The 23076-nt window shown below is 40.0% G+C and overlaps 1 protein-coding gene across 3 annotated transcripts in view; it reads left to right on the forward strand.

Annotated features, from left to right (window-relative positions):
• Window positions 1-21629, forward strand: part of rnf144aa (ring finger protein 144aa) — a 35458-nt gene extending 13829 nt beyond the window's left edge. For all 3 annotated transcript variants that reach the window (XM_078277413.1, XM_078277414.1, XM_078277415.1), the window contains exons 2-8: window positions 8302-8452; window positions 9625-9729; window positions 11783-11843; window positions 13427-13643; window positions 15665-15812; window positions 16134-16223; window positions 20107-21629. In XM_078277413.1, the coding sequence (XP_078133539.1) occupies window positions 8302-8452; window positions 9625-9729; window positions 11783-11843; window positions 13427-13643; window positions 15665-15812; window positions 16134-16223; window positions 20107-20238 (904 nt within the window). In that variant the 3' untranslated portion in view covers window positions 20239-21629. The remainder of the gene's footprint in view (window positions 1-8301; window positions 8453-9624; window positions 9730-11782; window positions 11844-13426; window positions 13644-15664; window positions 15813-16133; window positions 16224-20106) is intronic.
• The last annotated feature ends 1447 nt before the right edge of the window (window positions 21630-23076 follow it).

The following is a 23076-nucleotide window of genomic DNA, read 5'->3' on the forward strand; positions in this document are numbered from 1 at the left end:
TGTGTTATGGCTCTTCTAAGTAGCAGTTAAAGGTTGACATCACTGGAGTGAGGACATTTAGTGATTGTGAGTTCTTGGGCAGTTTGCTTCTAAGATTAGAATTAGGTTTAGGGCTTAAAGTTAGGTTTGCTGTCTGTTGTTCCTGTGTATATCCATGTGAGTGGTTAATATCTGTTGTTTTGTGTACTGTAAGTGACGTCTTTGTTGCACAACATGAAGGAAAAAAAACTTTAATGGATGATATCATACTGCAGCAAGAAATCTCTGCCACTTCAAGCTGCCTGGAGAAGTTCTCCTAAATTGGTCCTGTATGACCATTTCCAGTCGTGTGTGTGTGTCTGTCTTGGTTATGGAGTGTGTGTGTGTCTTGGTTATGGAGTGTGTGTGTGTCTTGGTTATGGAGTGTGTGTGTGTGTGTGTCTTGGTTATGGAGTCATTATTGCACAAGTGCTGCTGTAGCCAGTGAAGCTATGCGTGTAGCCCCTTCAGACTGATGACTGACACATGGTGACCACTGCCAAGGATGGATGTTTGACTTGTGACTCCCGCTCGCTGACCTGACCTTTTTAGACGCATAATATTCTGGGGGTCTATATCTCAAATGAGCACACACATACAGAGTGCATGAGAGGCTTCCATGCACAGTACCATTACTCTGAATATAATGTTTGTGTGTGTGTGTTTCCGAGTGATAATGGGCCATCTAGTTAATAATGCAGCAGAGGAATTGCGCTGCTCTGCCTTTTCTCATGAAAACGCATCTCTCTCTCTCTCTCTCTCTCTCTCTCTCCCCCCCCTCAGGCCATCCTTACAAAACTATTTCATTTGTCCCCATCGACCCTTTCGGTCAGTAGTATAAGCACAGCCAATATAAAGTCTGGGAGGAGAGAAACAGATTTGAATGTTAAAGCACACACCATTAGGATGTTCTACTCTGCAGTGCAATTTACTTTTTACCGCCCTTTTTTTTTTTTTTGGCCTCAGAGCTAATGGAGATTAGCAGCTTAGACATAGAGACAGATAAAGAAACAGACTCCTTTCAGTCCTCTTGGAACTGCTGTCATTCAAGTCATCAGCTGCACAGTTTTGAGACTCACCCTTCTGAGGCCTTTGTTTTAAACATGAGTCCTCTGATGTATCTGTCGTGGAAATTGTAATGAGGAGTGAAGAAATAATAGTTCGATGAGACCAAAATTGTATTTGTTGTATTTATTTATTAACAGAGATTGAAACAGTTAATAGTTTTTAGCTTGAAGGACAGAGCTCTGCGCCCCCTGGACGGCGGTTCAGAGTCTGACCAAGAGTAGCGTTGTCTTTGCTCTCCTCAAGCAAGACACTGCTACTGGAGTGTCAAAAAGAACACGTCTCCATCTAATTTCTTTTATTTAGATCTTGTTATTCCTTTGTCCCTGTGAAAAGAAAAGAAACATTGGGTCTGCCATCAGTAAGGACCTCTCTTACAGTAGCAGCTCAGGGAGCGAGGAAGATTCCCAATGGAGAGTGAGGATACATAAGTACATCCTATAAGGAAGTCTATTATTAGACACACTCATTGGAAATCTGTGAATGATTGGAAATTGCAGCTGACGATGCAAAGTGCATCACTACACTTTGTTGAAAATGTCTTTATTAGGAGTAACCCCTTGAGATGCACCATCTCGTTTTCGAGGGGGTCCTTAACAATAATTGAATACACAGTACAATCATAATTTGATATAACAGTTAACAAAACAGAAACAGACAAGCAAAAAAAGAGAGAAAAAACAAACATCAGTCAGTCATAATCAAGTTTGTGACAAAGCAAGAATGAAACTGGATACTACTCATAATATTAGAAGAGGTGTTATGTTGTTGTGGAGGATTAAGGACAGATACAGTTGGTACTGTAATAGGAAAACAGGGCATTTTTAAAGGATGGGAGAGATAGAATGGACCGAATATTTACAGGTAGATTATTCCAATCTGAGGGGGCTTTAAACCTAAAGGCTTTCTTAGCTGTTGAGAAATGTACAGCAGGGACAGAAAAAAAAGTTGTGTAGAGTGTCTCAAGTGGTAGGTGGAGGAAAAGGGTACCATAAGCTGTTTAAGATGGCTAGGGTAATTGCAATGTATACATTTGTAAATAAACAGCAACCAATGCTGATGTCTTCTTATTGAGGGTGATGGAAGAGCAAGTTTTTCATACATAATACAATGATGAATAGTAACAGGACATCGAAGAACAAATCTACAGATTCTATTCTACTTTAAACTACAAGCAGAGAGAAAAAAGACTAGAAGACAGCAATTTAGGTGTCGGAAGAGTTTTTTTGTTATTCATCAATGTATGTTCAGTGAGGGTTACAGAAGCCAGGTGGCATCTTCTTTTCACTACTTTAACATACACAGTCAAGAAGATGAATACAGTCCATTAATGTATTCCCCCCGCATAGCATATTATTTAATCTAGAATATGTTGAACACGTTAAACGTTTATTTTACACGTCATCAATGTATCATTAAACACAATTTCAGAAGGTACAATGATCATATATAAGCCGCGTGAAATGGGGAACCCCAAATAAGCTACTAAAAGCTTTTCGGAGGGGGCCCGATAACAATGAACAACAGATAATATACAAACCAAAAACTCAATTTACAATAGACACAAAATAGACAATACAGAATACAACAGAATAAAGATACTTAGACCAGACTAAGACATACTTAGACTAACATAGACAAATACTACAAACAGACGATCCCAGCACAAACTATAGCACTTAAAGAATAATCAACAATCATGTTATGAGCAATTTTTCCTTGAGACTTTTCTTGAAGATGGAGACAGAATACGACAATTTCAAATTTTCCTCAAGCTCGTTCCAGATCTGCGGTCCCCTACAAACTACACTCAGGCTCGTATACTTTAGTCTTCGTTTTTTGCCAGTGATTAGGTGTTTTTCCCTTGTGCCATAAGTGTGCAGGGGATGACTGATTGGAATAAGCTCACACAAACGGTAGTTTAACCTATGAATGACCTAGAATATCATGCAGGCATTATGAAAGACATTATATTCTGTAAGCCTTAATAAACCAAGGCGACGAAATAGAGGACGAGTGGGGATATTGGGCTCAGACCACGTTAATGCCCGTATGATTTTTTTTTTTATTTTTTTTTATCTTCTGTAAAATCTGAAGTGGCTGGGAAAAGTGTTACACCATATGACATTACAATAGTTTAAATGGTGCTCAAACTAAGTTTTATATAAGGTGAGAAGTGCTGAGTGTGCGAGGAAATGTCTTAACTTAAATAGCCCAACATATTTAGATTAATTTTTTTTGGTTAGATGATCACTATGGCATTTGAAATTTAAACATTCATCAATATAGACTCCGAGGAATTTAGAGTTTACTCTTTTCAATAATTTGTTCATTTATTTTAAGACAAACACGCTTGTTTTCCATTTGATTTTTGTTGGAATGAAACAGTGTAGTTCGTCTTATTGATGTTAAGAGATTTATATCACCGAAACCAAATTTCTACATTTCTTAGCTCTCTATTTATTATTTATTGCAGTCCAACTGGACTCTTATGTGACATAAATAAATTAGTGTCGTCAGCAAATAAAACTTTGTGTAAAACCATGGTGGAATTTTCAAAGTCATTAATATATAATGTAAAGAAAAGAGGGCCCAAAATGGATCCCTGGGGGACTCCAAATAAATAACTTTTAAACCAGCTAATTGCTAGTCCTCTGATAAGGATAGCGCTACAACTAGGCAGAGCGACGAAGAAGGTAGCAGAGCTAGTTGATAGATTAAACTTTTGCCGTATCCGGTCAGCAAAACTCCAAACACAGCTTCCTTTTTTAAGAATGATTTCAGTGCCATTCTATGTTCTTTACTCAAAGAAAAGTTTAACTCCAAGTCTTCCAGAAGACCGCTGTTCACAGCAGCAGCAGCCATAAGCCCGTCCACCGACTTTATATACACGATGTGATTGGCCTGACTAGAGTTTGTTTTTTCCAGCTCGCAAGCAAACGGAGAGTGCCTAGACCCCCATGGCTGCGTCTAGATTTCTAGGCTACACAACTCTCTCTAAGACCTTAGAGATTGTAGGAAAGATTGATATTGGACGGTATTTAAATACTGGTATAATTCTTGCAATTGTTGCCCTTTTCGGCACAATTCCAGAGAGCAGAGAGAGATTGATACAGTAAGTAAGTCTAGTGTGTTTTTTCTTTTTACTCTCTTTACTCACTTTGATGGTCTGCAAGTATCCTTGAGCAATACACTGAACTCCAAGTTGCTCCCCGGACGCTGTATGTGGCTGTCCACTGCTCCTAATGCTTAGGATGGGTTAAATGCAGGCATTGAATATCCCTACATTGTACTGTACGATTGTATGTGACGAATAATAAAGTTTCTTCTTTTTCTAACAACATCTAGTGCACGGTCTCATAAAAATTGCAATCTGAAATCTTTCGGCTTAAAGTCAGCGCACTATGTTCAAACCACAACTTCCGGTTTCATAAACAAGTGTGCATCTGGCGATGTACTAAAAAACATGGTTGAGTCTGAGGGTTTGCAATATAAGCATATTGAGAAAAATACAATTACACAGTACCATACTTAACTAAATACATACATTTGACACATCTTTCACAGTCCTAATAAGGTAACTTTTCTTTTTTCGCATGCAACGTCTTTCTCTTTGCCTGTGAAGTTTGTCGAAGTTTGACGTTTTTATGATCCCGTAACCTTTACTTTTGCCCCTTTGGAACTCATGCTTCATGTTGACTATCAGACCTGCTTTAAAGCTGACGCATACCCCTCGTTTGCACTCAACTACTTAAATATGGCTCATTACCAATTGTGATTTAATTACTTCAGTAGTAAAGTCCTACTCCATGTATTTTGGACCACCAAAGAATACGCCTTCCCACACACTCCCCTGAGGGTCATGTTTGCAAGTCCTTGGCTCCATCCTGATAACAAATTGCCATTTAAGCTTTTGTATACAAGCTCAAACCCTAACATAATATAATATAGCTCCCTCACCTCTCAGTGCTTTCTGTTCAGTGTGATAGATGGTGGATAGATGGGTCAATGCCAGGCAATGTGAGTGAGTCAGACACAAGGTGCATCTGATATTTTCTCACTTTGCCGTCCTCCTACTTTCTCACTTCTCCGTCCTCCTACTTTCCACGATGAAAAGATGCGAAGAAGGAAGAATTGAGCCAATCAGATTTTATCAAATGAGATATTTGTTCTAGTCAGACATGATCTAAATGGATCACTTACTGAGAGCAGGTGCACAGCTGGATCACCTGAGAAAGAGCTTGTAGCTGCTCTGTACCGTCTCGTCTTTGAGTTTTTGTTTACACAATGTAATGAAATATTTTGCATATTGGCTCTTAAATCTGCACTTATTTTGACCTGCGATTTCCTTCCTGTTGATTGGCTTTTTCATAATTGCATCTGGAGTTATTTGTGCTTATAGTTTTTCATCCTGTTAATTCATTACTAAATAAGTATGATGAGGCTGGTCTCATTATGTTTATTAATTTAGTAATCTTTTTAAGTGGGGGGGGAAAAAATGAAATTATGTTGTTTCTGCCCAATATGATTATCTAATATGGTTACTCAACTGTGACTAAATGGGGAAACTACACTTGCAGACTATCAGAGTGAGTAAAGACAGTAAAAAGAAAACACATAAGACACACATCAGTTAAAGATATTCTAGATAAAATAATGTGCTATTAGGGGGGACTCTATTAGTCTTCTTGACAGTGTATGTTAAAGTAGTGAAAAGAAGATGGCTTCTAAAACCCTTATTGAACACAAATATTGAAAAAAAAAAAAGTCTTCCGAGGCCTACGTTGTCTTTTTTTCTGTCTGCGTGTAGCTTGAAGTGTAGTGATGCCTCGTCAGCTGCAGTATCCGATCACTCACAGATTTTCAAAGAGTGTCTAATAACAAACTTCCTTATACTAGGATGTACTCATGTATCCTCACTCTCCATTGGGAATCTTCCTCTTTCCCTGAGCAGTAAGAGAAGTGAGAAGTCCTTACTGATGACGGACCCAATGGGCTTCATTCACCAATATCTTCCTAAGTTTTCTCTTAAATATGTTCTTAAGAAAGTCCCTAAGAAAAGTCTACGTCTGCTTCATGACGTGTTCTTAAACAACAGAATTGTTCGCAGGTGTGTTCTTAGAATGATGAATCCCAAGGTCTTCGTAAATTGAAAGCTCGTGCCCGTTGCTCCTATTTAGCATACGTAAACGCCCCGTTACTTCCCATAAAAGGGCATGAGATGGCAGGGCCGTGTCGCATGCACACTTAGAGAAATGTCTAAAAGGCCTCAACTCCAAAAGAAAGGAAAAACTTTAGTAATTCTGAAGTGGAGGTACTGCTGCAAGAAGTTAACGAAAAACAAGACATCATATTTAGTAGCATCAGCAGTGCATACTAAGCAGCAAATAAAACCGATGCATGGAATGCAATTACCATAGACCGTTAACAGTCTATGGCATTTACTCATACAGTGAACGCTGTATCTGGAGAAGAGCACAGAACTGATGAAGTAGAAAAGGAATGGTTTGATCTGAAATCTGAGGCAAATGTTTTTATTTCAAAACATAGAAGATACTCTTGGCGTATAAATAGCGTGATCAGTCACTTATTATTGGATGGCAGGGTTCCCCGTTAACATAATTGATGTGAATTGAAGGCAAAGCAAGGCAAGTTTATTTATATAGGCCTAGTACAATTCATACACAATGGCAATTCAAATTGCTTTACAAATGAGCAGTAGTAGTGTGTATTTATTAAAACAAATGTATAATTATGTGTACAATAATAAAAATAATTCGTTACAAAATGGAGAGAAATGTTAAATTTTAAATTGGAACGGACAAAAACTGTATAGCTACTTGTTTTGCGCAAACATGTCAGCTCTAAATTGTGGGTAAGAGTGCTCTTGAGTGTGCATAGATTCTGTTCTTACCTAAGAACAAATCCCAAATAAGAAAACATTGGTGAATGCCAGTATCTTCGTGAAAACTGCGTAAGTCGGGTTTAAGAACACATTGTTCCTAAGAACGTTTGGTGAATAGGCCTATTGTTTTTCTTTTCACATGGACAAAGGAATAACAAGATCTAAATAAAAGAACGTGTTCTGCTTGACACTCCATTATGCACCAAAGGCTACAGCCCATCACATGACTCCCTGGATTTGCCTCATTATCACAAAAGATTGGTCTCTGTCTCCATTTTTATTTTATTGCGCTAGCATGTATCGTGTGGATTGCCATCACCTAGCACCCTAAGGAAGTTGATCCATGGTGGGTAAATGTGTTAAGAAGGGGCGGTGTGAAGTAATATTATATCCCTGCTAAACCATCACTCCCCTCTCTCATGTATACAGCACAAGAGTCCATGGAGCGTCATCACTTCAACTCTTAAACCCCTCTCCTCCCACTCTCTCTGTCCACTTCTTTTATGTCTGTGAACAGGCAGCTGCACATTGAGGCAGACTCGCCATGACCAGTGAAAGCAAACCACGATCTCTCCCTGTCTCTTCTCCTCTGCCATGCTTCGCTCCCTCATATCCGTTGCCCCCTCCACCTTCGAAATCCTCCTTCAGCCGGTTGCTAAGCAGCGCGAGGAGAGCTTGAGAGTGTTGACGTTGTGTGTGTGCGATACCACTTCCTGTAAACAGCAGAGTGGGTGCTCTTCGCTGTCAGCTGCAGAGGGAAGGACAGTGTGAGACGAGACGGCCTAAAATAACCCTTTCTGACTCTCATAAAAGAGACGCGATGACGCGCAGTGAAGAAAAATAAAAAGGTGTTATTTTATCCTGAGCTTAGCTGACATAGTTGATAGCTCCAGGAGTTTCAAAAGCTTTTGAACAGTTTTTTTTTTTTTTTTTTTTTTTTTTAAGAAAGCATGAGGCCTGGAATAAAAATGAATGGCTGACAAGGGCCATTTAGGCAGAGATCTGGTGCAATTCTGTATACATCGTGTGTGTGTGTGTGTGTGTGTGTGTACATGCACACAATGCATTTTCAGTCTGTGCTCATACCATCGTGCTTGGTTGTGTCACAACAAATAAAGCACAGCTTGGACTCTGGATTTATTATGGAGACACAAACAAAACTGATCCACACATATTTGCACTTTTAATATTTTTTTTTTTGTCATCAGCAGGATTGTGAGCATTAACCATTCCACTTTGTTCACGTAATTTTAGGATGCATTTGACTTCATTAACCATAGCTCTTTGTCCCTTTCCCTTCTTTTATGTTTCAGCTCTGTGGCGGTGAAGATGACCACGGCACGGTACCGTCCCACCTGGGAGCTGGCCGTGGACCCCCTGGTCTCGTGTAAGCTGTGCCTTGGAGAGTTCCCTCTGGAGCAGATGACCACCATCACACAGTGCCAATGTGTCTTCTGTACACTGGTGAGCAGGACGCTCTACAAACAGCAACACAGTTCTGCAGAATGGTGACTTAAGTAAAAGTAAAAATGATCTACAAAACAAGTTTATACAATATCAAATATATATATATTTTTATTAAGCAATATTCAAAGCTGATACAGAGAAGAAAGTTACAGTTCATTAGCAATACAATCCATAGATCAGAGGTTGCCAAAATGACTTGTTTGTGCTGTGCAAGCATTTTCAGAAGTAATTGTAAGTACACAGATTTTTCACTGTATTAAATTACAAATCTCCCATCCCTCCTGTGTAACACTGAGCTGTGTGAAATGATGGAATAGAGGAATAGTAACCATTCTAGTCCAGAGATTAGGAAACAATGTTCAAGAATGGCCAGTAAAAATAGAAACTACTTCCTAGAACACAGTCTGGGCAGCGGCAGTAATTACCAAAGTTCAGTTAGTACAGTTTATTCCACAGAGCTTAACCACAGTGTAAACACTGATATCTCACTTGAGCTACTTATCACCATCATATTTGATAGATATTTCTAGGTAGTTTCATGAAACGGAAAACAAAATACACAGTGTAGTAAAATACATAAACATATAATAGAAGCTAATAAAATGGTAGTGCTTGTCTTTTAAATGGAAATTCTATTAAGTCTTGCACTATCTTTTAGATTTTTCATCTTTGTAAAGGATCAGCTGTTCTCATAAATGTAAATTTGCAACCAAATATGTCTCACTGGCTTCCCCCAAAACCGCTAACAGTAAAAGTTATACTACTATGTGAAGCAGCATTGATGAACACATTGTGGGCTACCCGAGGGCAGCAGAACAACCTGTAAACACGACATTGTATTGTCTTATGAACTTGAACCTGTTCGCAAACAATTGTGTATTTAAACTTCCAGCAGACACACAGAAACGTAAGCTTTCAGGTCTGTTTTGGTCTCGCCTCCTCCAACTCCTGAGGGAAATATCTGGCTCTTTAACTGTTAAATGCTCCGTTTTCTTACCTATAGCTAGATACTTCTGAGGCGACAGTCAGAGATAGCGATCAAGAGAGACTTTTAGGCCAGTTTACCAACTTTTCTGGTGTGATTGTTTTGCTTTGCTTTTTTTTCCGTCTGACTGACTGGATATTGAACTGGGTCAATGTTGTATGTGTCTGTCTGTTTTTTTTCTCAGTGCCTGAAGCAGTATGTGGAACTCCTGATTAAAGAAGGCCTTGAAACTGCAATTAGTTGTCCAGACTCTGCCTGTCCAAAAAGAGGACACTTGCTGGAAAATGAGGTATTGATTAAAAGGAAAAGTCACATTTTTACTTTGTCATTAGAGGAACTTGCCCTTTTGGGTGGTGACTGGTTGCACATATTAGAACAACCCCCTGCTGCTCCTCAGGCTCATGAATATGTCTGATCACGTCCGATAGACTGGATCCGGAAACGATGGTCACGTTTTATTTTTCACACAGTGGTGCACGAAACTTTGCATGGAACTTTGCATGTACTACTGTATGTACATGCAAATGTAGCACCTGCAGAACTGGTAATGCATGTAGTTAGGGCTGAAATGATTCCTCAAATAATTCGATTACAAAAAATCCTTGAAGCAAAATTCTTGGCCTCGAAGCTTCATTAAATCAATGTAATTAAGGTTGTACGGCTCACTGTGTTTCTGAACGGAGGATTATTACTAGCGCACAACAGGTTGACGCTTCTGTGGACACAAGACTGACGGCCCAGATTACAAATGAAGGAAGACGAAAATAGTGAGGGTCTAAGAGAGAAAACGGCAGAAAGTTTGGGATCATTTTAAGCTGCAAACATGCTACAACATCATCTTTGTAGAAAACATCAGTCTACTCATCCATTCCACGGAGCGAACCCGACACAAGGTAGCAAACTAATGTGTGCTGCTCTTGTCCACCGCGCTGTTTTACACAACTAGCCTACAGCATGCTACTCTGCAAATAGCGATGTTTTACCAACAAGCTGAAACCAAAGCTGTCGGTTTGTAGTCTAACGGTTTATTAGTTTGCTACTAATCTTTGGAAACTTAGCTGCTGCCGGAGACAAACCGGCTCCTCCCCCCAGCATGGCCACTTAATATGCACGTGAATGACATCCTCATGCCGGTGATGTCTGCATTCTTTATTCTTTCTCCTCACTGTGTATTAGGCTTCTGAAAATGTGTCCCCCAGAACAGTGTAGTTAAATAGCCCTGCTGTAAGGTTTGTACCATCACATTTACCCTCTGGTTACAGCTCTTTTGCATATCCAGTGCAAGGAGCCAGTGGCAAGAAGGGGAAGGGGGTGAAAAAAATCAACATTTGGGCCACCAAAAATGTACTTAAGGGTCTTTTTTTGGCAATAAAATGTTTTGCTTTTTCTAAAAAAGGAAACGGGTTTCCTTTTTTTTAGTAAACAGCAATAATAAATATTTACTATTGCTGTTTACTAAGTATTTCTTACGAAGTATTTCTTATCCAATTACTTGATAATCGATGGAATAATCGGTAGAATACTCGATTACTAAAATAATCGATAGCTGCAGCCCTACATGTGCTCAAAATAAGCAAAACAGTAACATTATCGCTACAGGTCCATTGTTTCCATGTCACAAACTTGCTATTGTGCTGCTCTTTTTCCTCCTACATAAAGAGGTTTGAGCTAGTAAAACTAACATTTAGTTTGTTAGTTTAGCACAAATATACCCCCCCTCAAAGCTCTAGCATTACTCAAGATGACCACTGCGCTCCACCTGCCGGTGTGTTTATTCCATTATAATAAGCAGCTGAGATCAATCTGAGGGAATCCTCCAGGCAGTTTTGGTTGATGGACTCACCGACTCTCTCACATGGTCTCAGAGGCCTGTAGGCACAGCATGGTTCAGCACACCAAGGCCTTATGTTTCTAATCAATCAGTGTCACTGGCCCTTAATGGAAACCCAGCTACTCCTGCCACTCAGGCAAAGCATGCCTCAGCCCCGTCTGCTCTGACAGAAATGCCCTCACCTTGTAATTGACTGCGTTTTAACAAAGCCTGAATGCTCATTTCATTGCCCAATAAATGAGTGCATTTAACCTTGAGTGGGCCTGCGTATGCACCTTGAATACATTCTGGCAACTGGATTCTCTTTTTCGATCTGAGAACGGGGGGAAAAAAGGCATGGCTGGTACGCAAGTAGCGAGTTCTGATCTTGTAGAAATTTGAATTTGTCATTGATATATTGAAATGATATTTACACACTGAATGTATAATTGCCTCTAGCAATCTCTGTCTATAAATATGCACAATCACCTGCTTATTTCCCTCCCACTTCTCGTCTCCTCTCTCCCTGTAGATTGAGTGCATGGTGGCCACAGAGATGATGCAGAAATACAAGAAGCTTCAGTTCGAAAGGGGTGAGTCAACGCAAAAGTTGCTGCAGTACGTCATTATTATCTCCAGTGTGTGGTGCATGGGCAATGACTATCAATCGCACACTCACGTGTACCCTCCTGTCCTCCAAGGATACTGTATTTCATTGTGACACAAAAAGGTTGATGACAATCCTGTCTTGCAAGTGTAGCCTTACTGCTGCTCACTGGAATCAGTCATTCAACACCGCTCTTAAAATACGCCATGGGGTATCTGCTGAAAGCTAATAGAAAAGATTTGAGCAATGCTCAATTGTCCAGTAGATTTAAATGTCGCTCATGTACAGCAGTCAACTGCTATAAATTAATTGTTTTCAATTTTGACTTCCGGCACAAAAAAGTTATGGATTCAATACCATTCATGAACCACAAATAATCATGCAGGCAAGGAATATTCTTGTGACAGGTACTCAGGCCTAACATTTGTCTGATTTGTACTGTAGTATTCTCACTCAACCCTGTCTCCCATCAAATATACATGAAAGAGAAAGCCTCCCAGTCTTTGTTTAAAGAGATTCTAATTGGATTGGTTCGGCTCTAGACTCGTAAACTGTCTGACTGATTCTGATGCGGGCAGGTCTCTTAACACCATAGCAAGATATTTTAGTTAAATCCTTTTATCTCTGCTTCAGCGTGCAGCTATGTATTTAATGTCTGCGGTTTACACTGTTTGTAGAATAAATGTTAACGGACTGGTAAAAGGCTTGGATATCATTGCAGGGAAGATAATGTGTCTGTGTCGCTCCATGCTGTCAATGTAGACATGCTAATGAGTAATATTAGAGTTCCCTCGCACACAGCGATAGCAGTAACCAAGCCGTGCTATCACTCTTTGATTATACTCGCCTTGCAGGTTCTCCACCTACACACAGGCATAAATTGTACACAGAACATGCAGATGTCACTTGCATAAATAAGTGCTTGAACACAACGACAAACAAATAAATACATAGAAACACAGAGGGGGTCCTGTAAATAAATACACATCCTCAGAAAGCCTCAGAAAAAGCTGTTGATGCTGCCTGGATATGGGCAGTCAGCCGTCTCATCAATGTCCCAGTCCAGTCAGGCAGAACAGTTGCTGTAACCGTTCCATATTTCTCAAGCTGAGCCAAGAGTGCATGTGGAATGTGTGCTCAGAGTTCTTGGCAGAGAGGTAAGGGGAAGGAAGGGGAGGATAGGGCAAGTGCATCATTCTACCAACTCAGAACAGAACTTTAAAAAAACTGGTCTGTGTTACACGTTCAAAAGAGTTTGGAGAAGTCATGGAAATTAGTTAAACGATCACATATTCCAACATAAGCAGGTTCTGGTTGTTCTGGTTTTTACATGCTGAGATTTGGAGATGCCTCTGAAATATCACCTGCCACTGCCACAATGGTGCTGTGCTTCTCAAAACATTTAAAAAAAAAAAAAAACATTTGGTAAGTTCCGCACCAACTTAAAAACTACCTTCTACCAAAAAAAAAAACCCCGTCCCAATGCTAACGATTTCTTTGTGATTTGGGTTAACATACCCTTTAAGAGAGCTACTGTCCATGATGCTGGCACTTGTTTTGTTCCATTAGAGGTGCTGCTGGACCCATGCCGGACGTGGTGCCCTTCCTCGACCTGCCAGGCCGTGTGCCAACTAAAGGAAGATGATTCTCCTGCGCTGCCCCAGCTGGTCCAGTGCGCCGTCTGTGCCCTCGAGTTCTGCTCGACCTGCAAGGCCAACTGGCACCCTGGACAGGCCTGCCAAGAGAACAACCTGCCCATTACCTCCTTCCTACCAGGAGAAAACAGGTACAGCCTTTTATGCGTTTATCCATTTATGATCCAATGTACTGTTGCAATTGAAAGTCATGTTTTCCCAATTTCTCTCATCTGTTAGAAACATTCTCATATCTGATCTGATTAATGTCTTACCTCCAGAGACCTTACACCCTGATTAAAACATTCATACACACTTCTCTTCAGGAGGCCCATTAAGGCTTTCAGCGTTAATCATTTAGTCAGTCAACGGACGTGAATATTTGCTGGTTTTGAACTAAAGATCTTTGGGTTTTGGACTCTTGGTCGCACATATCAATGAATATGTCAATTTCTGCTTTGAGAAACTGTGATGGCCATTTATTTTTATTTTTTTCAGCCTTTATTTTGATAGAACAGATGAAGACATGAAAGGGGAGAGAGAGGGGGAATGACATGCAGCATAGGGCCAAAGGTCGGAGTCGAACCCGCGGCCGCTGATTCGAGGAATAAACCTCTACATATGTGCGCCTGCTCCACCAACTGAGTGGTGACCTGTGATGGCCATTTTAATACTTTTTTCTGACCTTTTATAGACCATAATGGAGAAAATAATTTACGGATTAATCTGTTAAAAAATAATTGTTAGTTGCAGCCCTAGTATTAACTACTGGGTACAAAATGTAATACAAATTAAAAAATGTGATTACAATTAATTTGCATAGGTGATTAGCCTACTTAAAACAAGTCTGTTTTTTTTTTTTTGTTTTTTTTAAAGATAATTTTTTGGCCATTTTAGGCCTTTATTTATATAGGACAGCTGAAGACATGAAAGGGGAGAGAGAGGGGGAATGACATGCAGCAAAGGGCCGCAGGGCGGAGTCGAACCATTTTTAACAAACATGAATTAATATTTTAACATTAAATGTATACTTTAGTCATAATTTTGTTAAGTTTTTACATAATTGATTAAAAGTGTTATACACCAGCAATATCCATTCCAGTAATAATTTGTCTACATTATCCAAATGTTTTTACTACCTCCTGAACCTTCAAAAAGATATTAATATATCCTGTTTTGGCGTGTTGTGACCGTGTCAGCTGCTGTAAAGCTTCTGCAGATGCAATCCATGTTAATTTTTTTTTTTTTTTTTAAGAACTGGAGCCATACGTCATGTTTAGCTCACCTGACTGGAGTCCTAAACCACTTGTCAATATACAGCAGGATTTATTCAGTGAGTCCTTAAATATAGAATGACATCTTGCTTGGCTGGCTGTTTTACAGCCACTGCTCAGTTGAGCATCTGCCAGGGCTCAAGCACAAATTAATAGGCTGATATAAAACAATCGGCCGAAACTAAACTGCAGTAAAGCAGTCTGGGATGGGCTTATTACTCTTAAGGATACAGGATCTGCCTGTGAGGTTAGACAAGGGCTACCCAGAGACAAATGCAGCTGACCCGTTTCTTTGTGATATCCTCTTACTCTGGAAACGTCATTAGCGCTGCAGAGCTTTCCTCTATCTGCACAGGTCCAGGACCAAGCTCAAAGGCCACAGTGGAGGGAGAGAGGATTAATGGGTCTACTCTTAAGTTGTAAAGAGCCTCTGCCTTTGAACTATACTTGTTCACTCTAAAGATGTCTCTAAAATCTCAGGATTCTGGTTCTTCTTTACAAATGACTGCCCCCTCCACTAGTCATGAATGGGCTTGTTAGTTGTCCTAGGACAGTGCCCTGAATGACAGCTACTTGCTCCCAGATTTCAGGATTCAGCACTTTACTGACACACCGACATCAACAGGAGAGAATAATGAGTTTTGGCGTTTAGTGACTGGTGGTTTTTAGAAGAGTTGTCAGCTCCTGAACTAAAACTATCCACGGTTTCACACAGTCCTGTTACTCCAAAGATTGCAAATATTGATTGCTGCATTAAAGCGATCTCATCTCCAGCACTTCATGTAAAGTGAATGTTGAGTGATTTGGGATTTTATTCTCGTGTTTGGAATAAAAATCCTATCAGACTTCTCTCTCTCTCTCTCTCTCTCTCTCTCTCTCTCTCTCTCTCTCTCTCTCAGCTCTTTCTATAAGAATGAAGAGGATGACGCACCAATCAAGCGCTGTCCTAAATGTAAAGTTTACATTGAGAGGGACGAAGGCTGTGCACAGATGATGTGCAAGAACTGCAAACATGCCTTCTGCTGGTACTGTTTGGAGTCCCTGGATGTGAGTTGGTTCTTCCTAATATCTTTATTCCTTGATGTTGACTGCAATATAGAGCAAGATATAGATAAATTGTAGCTTAACCCTGGCCTTGATAATAAAGGGATGAGATGTTTTTATTTTTTTCTAGAAATTGAGCTTGGAAAGGGTGACTTATGGCCGTGGTGCCTTTTTATGTAATCTTAATTGTGTGAGCACAGACAACCGGACCACACAGTTCATTTAAAAAGCAATTTTATCAGAACAGCTACCTGTGTCTTACAGACTGCAAATGGTCAATCTTTATCTATAATGTGTGCATGCACGCGTGTGTTTATGTGACAGGATGACTTTCTCCTGATCCACTATGACAAAGGGCCCTGTCGGAACAAACTGGGCCACTCCAGGGCATCTGTAATCTGGCACAGAACACAGGTGAGAACCGCCCCCCCACACACACACACACACACACACACACACACACACACACACACACCTTAAACCACACTGCAGCATGTGGCCATACATGTGCTTCCTGGTTTTGACTCTGTCTGGCTCACACCCACTTTCAGTAATGGACTAGCATTATCTTGACAGGACAATAGTAAAAGGACAGCTTGATCCACATGCAGCGACAAGTGCCTGGTGGTCAGTGTCCTGCTGTTTTCAACTAAGCCTTATAAACACCTTTCATACTTTAAAAAAAGTTTACATAACCAATGTCGTTTACCAAATTAAATGACGGATTACATATAAAGGATTAGATATGACATGTAAATACCCACATTTGATGTGTGTGTTAAATCTTCGACAGAGGCCAACTCTGTTGTTCAGTTCCTAAATTTCTCCTCTGTATCTCTCCTTAGCCAAATAATCTATGTATGGGTTGGCACATCCCTTTGTCCAACATACTTGTTATTTTGTCAACATTAGTCAACACTGGCATCTGTTGCCCAGTGGGCCACACTGAGTCATATGATTACAGTTCAGCTGGTGGAGGCCAGCTATAGCTTCACTGCTATGTGTCTTTGTCTCTCTCTTGCTCTCCTCATTTCACCCCCCTCACTCCTTCACATCTAAAAAGCATCCCTCATAAATATAAGATGTACCAGGGCAAACCTATCCTACGAAAAAACAAAAAACTCTTCTCTCCCTGACGACATGGGGTCTATGTCTACCTTCAGGTACAAGGACAGTCATGTCTTAAACGTGTAAGCATCATCTGGGTCAAATTAGAGCACATATTGCTCAGTACACTGTGCTTTTCCTCGCGCAGTTTGTATACTAGCTGTAAAAAAGATGTGTGAGCGTGAACCCCAAAAAGGTGTCTTTTTGTCCTCATAACAGGAGAAAAAGCATTGTGCTATTATAAGTCACTGTTTCATGTGACTGCATGTTATGTATTCCATTTTGGGGCTCTGAACTTGTTGGTGTCTGGCTCCCCCATGTGGTTAATTTACTAACTTGCTATGCTCATAACAGTAAAGACTTTTACCTGGACCAGTCTTCGTCATAACACAGCCAGAAAGTCAAAAATATATTCCTCCCTTTGTAATGCACAGTGCAGCATTTTCTTTTCAGTTCCTGTAGTTTTCAGTCGTTATTTTTACAGTTTTTTAATTGTTGCCAATTGTACTCCATTGCGACAGATCAAGTGGGTTTGTTCATCACTTCCAATGTATTTTTGTGTACACGTCTTTTCTCACAAAGACAAATAAGGTACCTGTCCATGCAGCTTTAATGAGTGTAATGTAAAGTATTGCTACCTGAAGAGGAAGTTAGTAGGAAGAAGAAACTAATTTATAATCTGTTAATTAAACAAATGTACAGGTGCTGGTCATATAATTAGAATATCATGAAAAAGTTGATTTATTTCAGTAATTCCATTCAAAAAGTGAAACTTGTATAATGTATACATTCATTCCACACAGACATTTCAAGTGTTTATTTCATTTACTTTTAATGATTAGAACTGACAACTAATGAAAACCCCAAATTCAGTATCTCAGAAAATTAGAATATTGTGACAAGGTTCAATATTGAAGACACCTGGTGCCACACTCTAATCAGCTAATTAACTCAAAACACCTGTAAAGGCCTTTAAATGGTCTCTCAGTCTAGTTCTGTAGGCTACACAATCATGGGGAAGACTGCTGACTTGACAGCTGTCCAAAAGACGACCATTGACACCTTGCACAAGGAGGGCAAGACACAAAAGGTCATTGCTAAAGAGGCTGGCTGTTCACAGAGCTCTGTGTCCAAGCACATTAATAGAGGCGAAGGGAAGGAAAAGATGTGGTAGAAAAAAGTGTACAAGTAATAGGGATAACCACACCCTGGAGAGGATTGTGGGGGAGATTCACAAAGAGTGGACTGCAGCTGGAGTCGGTGCTTCAAGAACCACCACGCACAGACGTATGCAAGACACGGGTTTCAGCATTCCTTGTGTCAAGCCACTCCTGAACAAGACACAGTGTCAGAAGTGTCTCGCCTGGGCTAAAGACAAAGGACTGGACTGCTGCTGAGTGGTCCAAAGTTATGTCCTCTGATGAAAGTACATTTTGCATTTCCTTTGGAAATCAAGGTCCCAGAGTCTGGAGGAAGAGCTTCCTGCTGCTGACCAACTTTATGGAGATGCAGATTTCATTTTCCAACAGGACTTGGCACCTGCACACAGTGCCAAAGGTACCAGTACCTGGTTTAAGGACTGTGGTATCCCTGTTCTTAATTGGCCAGCAAACTCGCCTGACCTTAACCCTATAGAAAATCTATGTGGTATTGTGAAGAGGAAGATGTGATACGCCAGACCCAACAATGCTGAAGAGCTGAAGGCCACTATCAGAGCAACCTGGGCTCTCATAACACCTGAGCAGTGCCACAGACTGATCGACTCCATGCCACGCCGCATTGCTGCAGTAATTCAGACAAAAGGACTAAGTATTGAGTGCTGTGCATGCTCATACTTGTCATGTTCATACTTTTCAGTTGGCCAACATTTCTCAAAATCCTTTTCTTGTATTGGTCTTAAGTAATATTCTAATTTTCTGAGATACTGAATTTGGGGTTTTCATTAGTTGTCAGTTCTAATCTTCAAATATGTATTCTTGAAATATATCAGTCTGTGTGGAATGAATGTATAAATTATACAAGTTTCACTTTTTGAATGGAATTACTGAAATAAATCAACTTTTTCGTGTGTGTGTGAGTCAGTCAGTCAGTCAGTCAGTCCGTCCGTCCCCGGGAAAACAAAGCTCTCATGCATTTTGAAGCAACTGTGCTTAAGTTGTTTTGAGGCATTGAGTGCCATCTACAGGCCAACTTGTAGTATTGCATTTCTTTGGAAGGATTCAAGGACAACTCTCCAGTTGAAACTAACACCTTTTAGATTCTTAGGCATCCACATTTCAGACACCCTCACATGGTCCTTCCATATCAGCTGTGCCATTAAGAAGGCACATCAGAGGCTTTATTTTCGGAGGTGTCTTAAGAAATATGGTTTGTCCCTTAACATTCTACAGAACTTTTACCGCTGTACAATTGAGAGTATACTGACAGGCAACATTGTAGTGTGGTTTGGCAGGGCTACTTCACATGACCTTAATCTTCTGACAAAAGTAGTCAAGACTGCATCTAAAATCATGGGGGTTCCACTTGAATCGCTCCAACACATTTACTGGAAAAGCAGCCATGCAGTCATCCTGCATTCAATTTCTTCTCCCACCTTCCATCAGGGAGACGTTTGCAGAGCAGCCCAACGCGCACAACACGTTTTAGGGATAGTTTTTACCCCCAGGTAGTAAGGTTATTGAACGATAGCACAACAGGAAGGAGGGCTGTGGTCTGAATTTAGTCACTTATGTATAATGTGTTTGGATATTCCTAGATGTTTTAAATGTTATGTTTTTAAAATTGTTATTGACTGGTGCTGAGAGAGTGCCAAGGCAGATTGTATTACATTGCTGTGGTACTTCGTACTAATATGCATATGACAATGAACTTGGCAATAGCTAGTGAAAGCGAGATTTAGTAAACAAAAATCAGCATTATCTTGGATATTTTGTTGTACAATAAGAAGTATTGAAAATACATTGTTAAAAAGGTGTAAGTAACCCAACCAACTCATATGTATAATGTTTCAAAGCTTGTTTTGGCATGCTGAAGCAAGGCACATGCATTTTGCACCAATACTTGTGTTCTATAAGATGATGCTATGTCAAGTGTAACATCGCCGCACCCAACTCCTACACGTAGCTGGTACTGTATGCATAAGTGCTGTATTTACATCAGTGTATTTATTTTTTCTGATGTCTCCCTGCAGGTTGTGGGGATCTTTGCTGGCTTCGGCCTGCTCCTGCTGGTTGCCTCCCCCTTCCTCCTTCTGGCCACTCCCATCGTCCTCTGCTGCAAGTGCAAGTGCAGCAAAGGTGATGACGACCCATTGCCAACCTAAACGCGCCATCAGACCAGGAGCAGAGAGGCGCTTCATGGATGGGCCATGTTTTATTTCCTTTTCACCCCTTTACATTCTTCTCCTCCCACCAGCTTTGAGTGCTTAATTTTTTTGGGGGCTGAGCCTGCCCCAGCCCCGGCCACTTCGGGATCCATCGCTCTGCATGAGAGAGGCATGGTAAAAATGCGACCCTACACCTTGGCCTGAAGAGAGGTGAAGGGTCAATGGTCAGAGGAAGTCAGACTTGTCTAAGGACCACGGTTTCCGTGTGTTAGACGTTGGTGGTTTGGGGACGTGAAGGAACTCTGGGCCACATCAAGTGGTCCTTAGTTGCAGGTAACTGTGGTGTGGTATTTTGGTGGGTCACTACAAACAATGGAAAAATCAAAGTTAAGAAATGCTTTTCTCTTGTATGAACAATGCAGGAGCCACCTTAGAAAGAACTTTTACTTTATCGCTCTGTTTTGTCGGTTTGTCGTACGCAACAAAAGCTTTTTCCCCACCACCACACTCGATGTAGCTCTACAGATTAAGTCCGTAGCATTAGAGTTACACCACGCATGTTTGGTGTTCACTTGATTTGCACACGGAACATGATTCTTACATCGTGCTCACGACTGAGGTAGAGATGGGAGGCTGTTGTCACTCAACTCAATGTAAAGTGCGTCCTCTTGATGATGTCAATGTTTTATAACCTGTTGCTTTTAATAGAACTGTGCTCAGAGTAGTGTCTGTGTTGTACTTTTGAGTGTTTTCCAAACTGCAAGGTACACTTAAAGGGGACTGCCACTCAAATCTAAAATAATACTAATTTCTGTGGTCAAGTGTCAATGAAAACTAGTTTTGTGAAAACGAATGAAAACGTTTAGCTTTTTCATTATTACCATCTTTTCAAATTCAATTTCTTTGCCACACCTCTGTGTGTGTGTGTGTGTGTGTGTGTGTGTGTGTTTCTGAAAAAATGTCAATGTCAAATTTCAATGATCTTAGATCCGGAAATTGAGTGGTACTCCCCTTTTTAAGTTCAACATTAATTTAAAGTCTATTAAAGGACTTTGTGTCCACATGTTGTGGACCCAGTTTAATACTACACTAAAGAGATGTCAATACTGTAATTCTCAGTCCCCAGGTGGTGGTTTAGCCAAATAGAAATGAATAGCCTTACATTGAGAATAGCCAAAATTCGGCATTTTTCCCTGTGCATTAAAAAGAGTTAAAGTCCAAATAATTCCAGGGAACGCATGTTCAACAGCATTACAGACAGGTCAGTGAAGCCCTTTTATATTTAGATGATTCTATGATGTCATCCATATGCCACACTGTTAATAGCCATACAGTAAACAAAAAGGAGAAGGAAAAACAAACTGTCCTAAACTGATTATTTTTTGTTTTTTTGTTTTGTGTGACCTAGAGCCTGTATTTCCTAAGCCTTTTTGAGCAGGAGAGCTGCATCATAACATACAATCTAAAGCTTAACTCAGATCAGATCTCCCACTTTTTGAGATTTAACAAATACCTGGCCAAATTGCAAACTTGCATATGTTAGTGGTCCGTGTGTTGGTCGTTAGACCAACAACAAGCAGCTATTCCCTGCAGGGGCGTCAGAAAAGCCTATAGAGTAAATATAAAAGAAAGTTTCGTTTTTGGGCACATAATTATAAAGCTGCTCTGTACTATATCACTTTATCTATGCAAGTTTGTACGATTACGCAAGTTTTTTACCATTCTTAAAAGGCTGTTGATTTATCATAAACAACTGTCTGTCATAAGTAGGTTTATATAGTGTAAGCTGTAGAATGAATCACCATAGATTTGCATATCATGGCTTTTATTTAACCAGGGAGTTTTTCCTGAAATTATTCATATTATTCATCTTCTATGTTGCTGTTATCCATATGTCTTTTAGCTATATTTAAAGTTTGTTAAAACCAGGACAGAGTTTGGCCATTGTTCATTTTGGGGGGTTATCTTTGCTTTACAAAAACAGTTGCTCTATTTTAAGTAAAGGAACGAAGGTGAAACTATTTAGTTATAAATTAATTATTTCAGTATGTTTGCCTTTGTTCTGTTAAATTCTTTTTTTGTTACCATGCATAGCCATTCTAATGTTTCAAAAAGCCATTTACTACTGCTTACTTTCCCTTTCCTTCTGGTGTGATTACCAGTGTTTATGTAGCATTTCATGAGAAGTGTGGCTGCAGTTACCAAAACAGTTCAATAGTTAACAGTAGCTAATCTAAGCTAAACAGTAAGCTGCAACTCGCTCCAGTACTTATAAATTTAGCTCCGACATTCACTATGAGAATCATAATTATTAGTAGCCTTACATTTTGAGTACCTTACCTGCAGCCTGTGTTGCTTTCACTGTCCTCACCTACTGTATGAGCATGATAATTTGATATCAAAGCCGGTCCAATTTTCTACTTTTAAAGTTTGGTGCTTTCCTCCAAAAAATAGTTAAATTCCTCCAGCTTTTGTTGTTTTTATGACAATCGTGCCAAGCAGATTTCCTGGAAGGGATAAGTAAATGGAGCTGTCTACTGTGTGTGCATTTTTGACCATGTATTTGTAATGTATTAACAGTTTTTACAAGGTGGAAAACTATTTTAATGCTTCTTTATGTAAACGCTGCACTGTATATGGGTTTTATTGTTTTACTTCTTAATATGATCTGTGATGTTTGTGGTATGGTGCCTGCTGTGTTTAACGAAGGAGTTTAGCAGCTGAAATCAATGTCTACTCAATAGAAAAGTCAATACATATGAGAGATTGCAAATATACTTTCAAAGGGGGTTTGACAATTTAATGTTATCAGGGCTCTGATACTACCAGAATTAA

This window comes from Sander vitreus, chromosome 20 (assembly GCF_031162955.1).
Source record: "Sander vitreus isolate 19-12246 chromosome 20, sanVit1, whole genome shotgun sequence".
Classification (NCBI taxonomy): domain Eukaryota; kingdom Metazoa; phylum Chordata; class Actinopteri; order Perciformes; family Percidae; genus Sander; species Sander vitreus.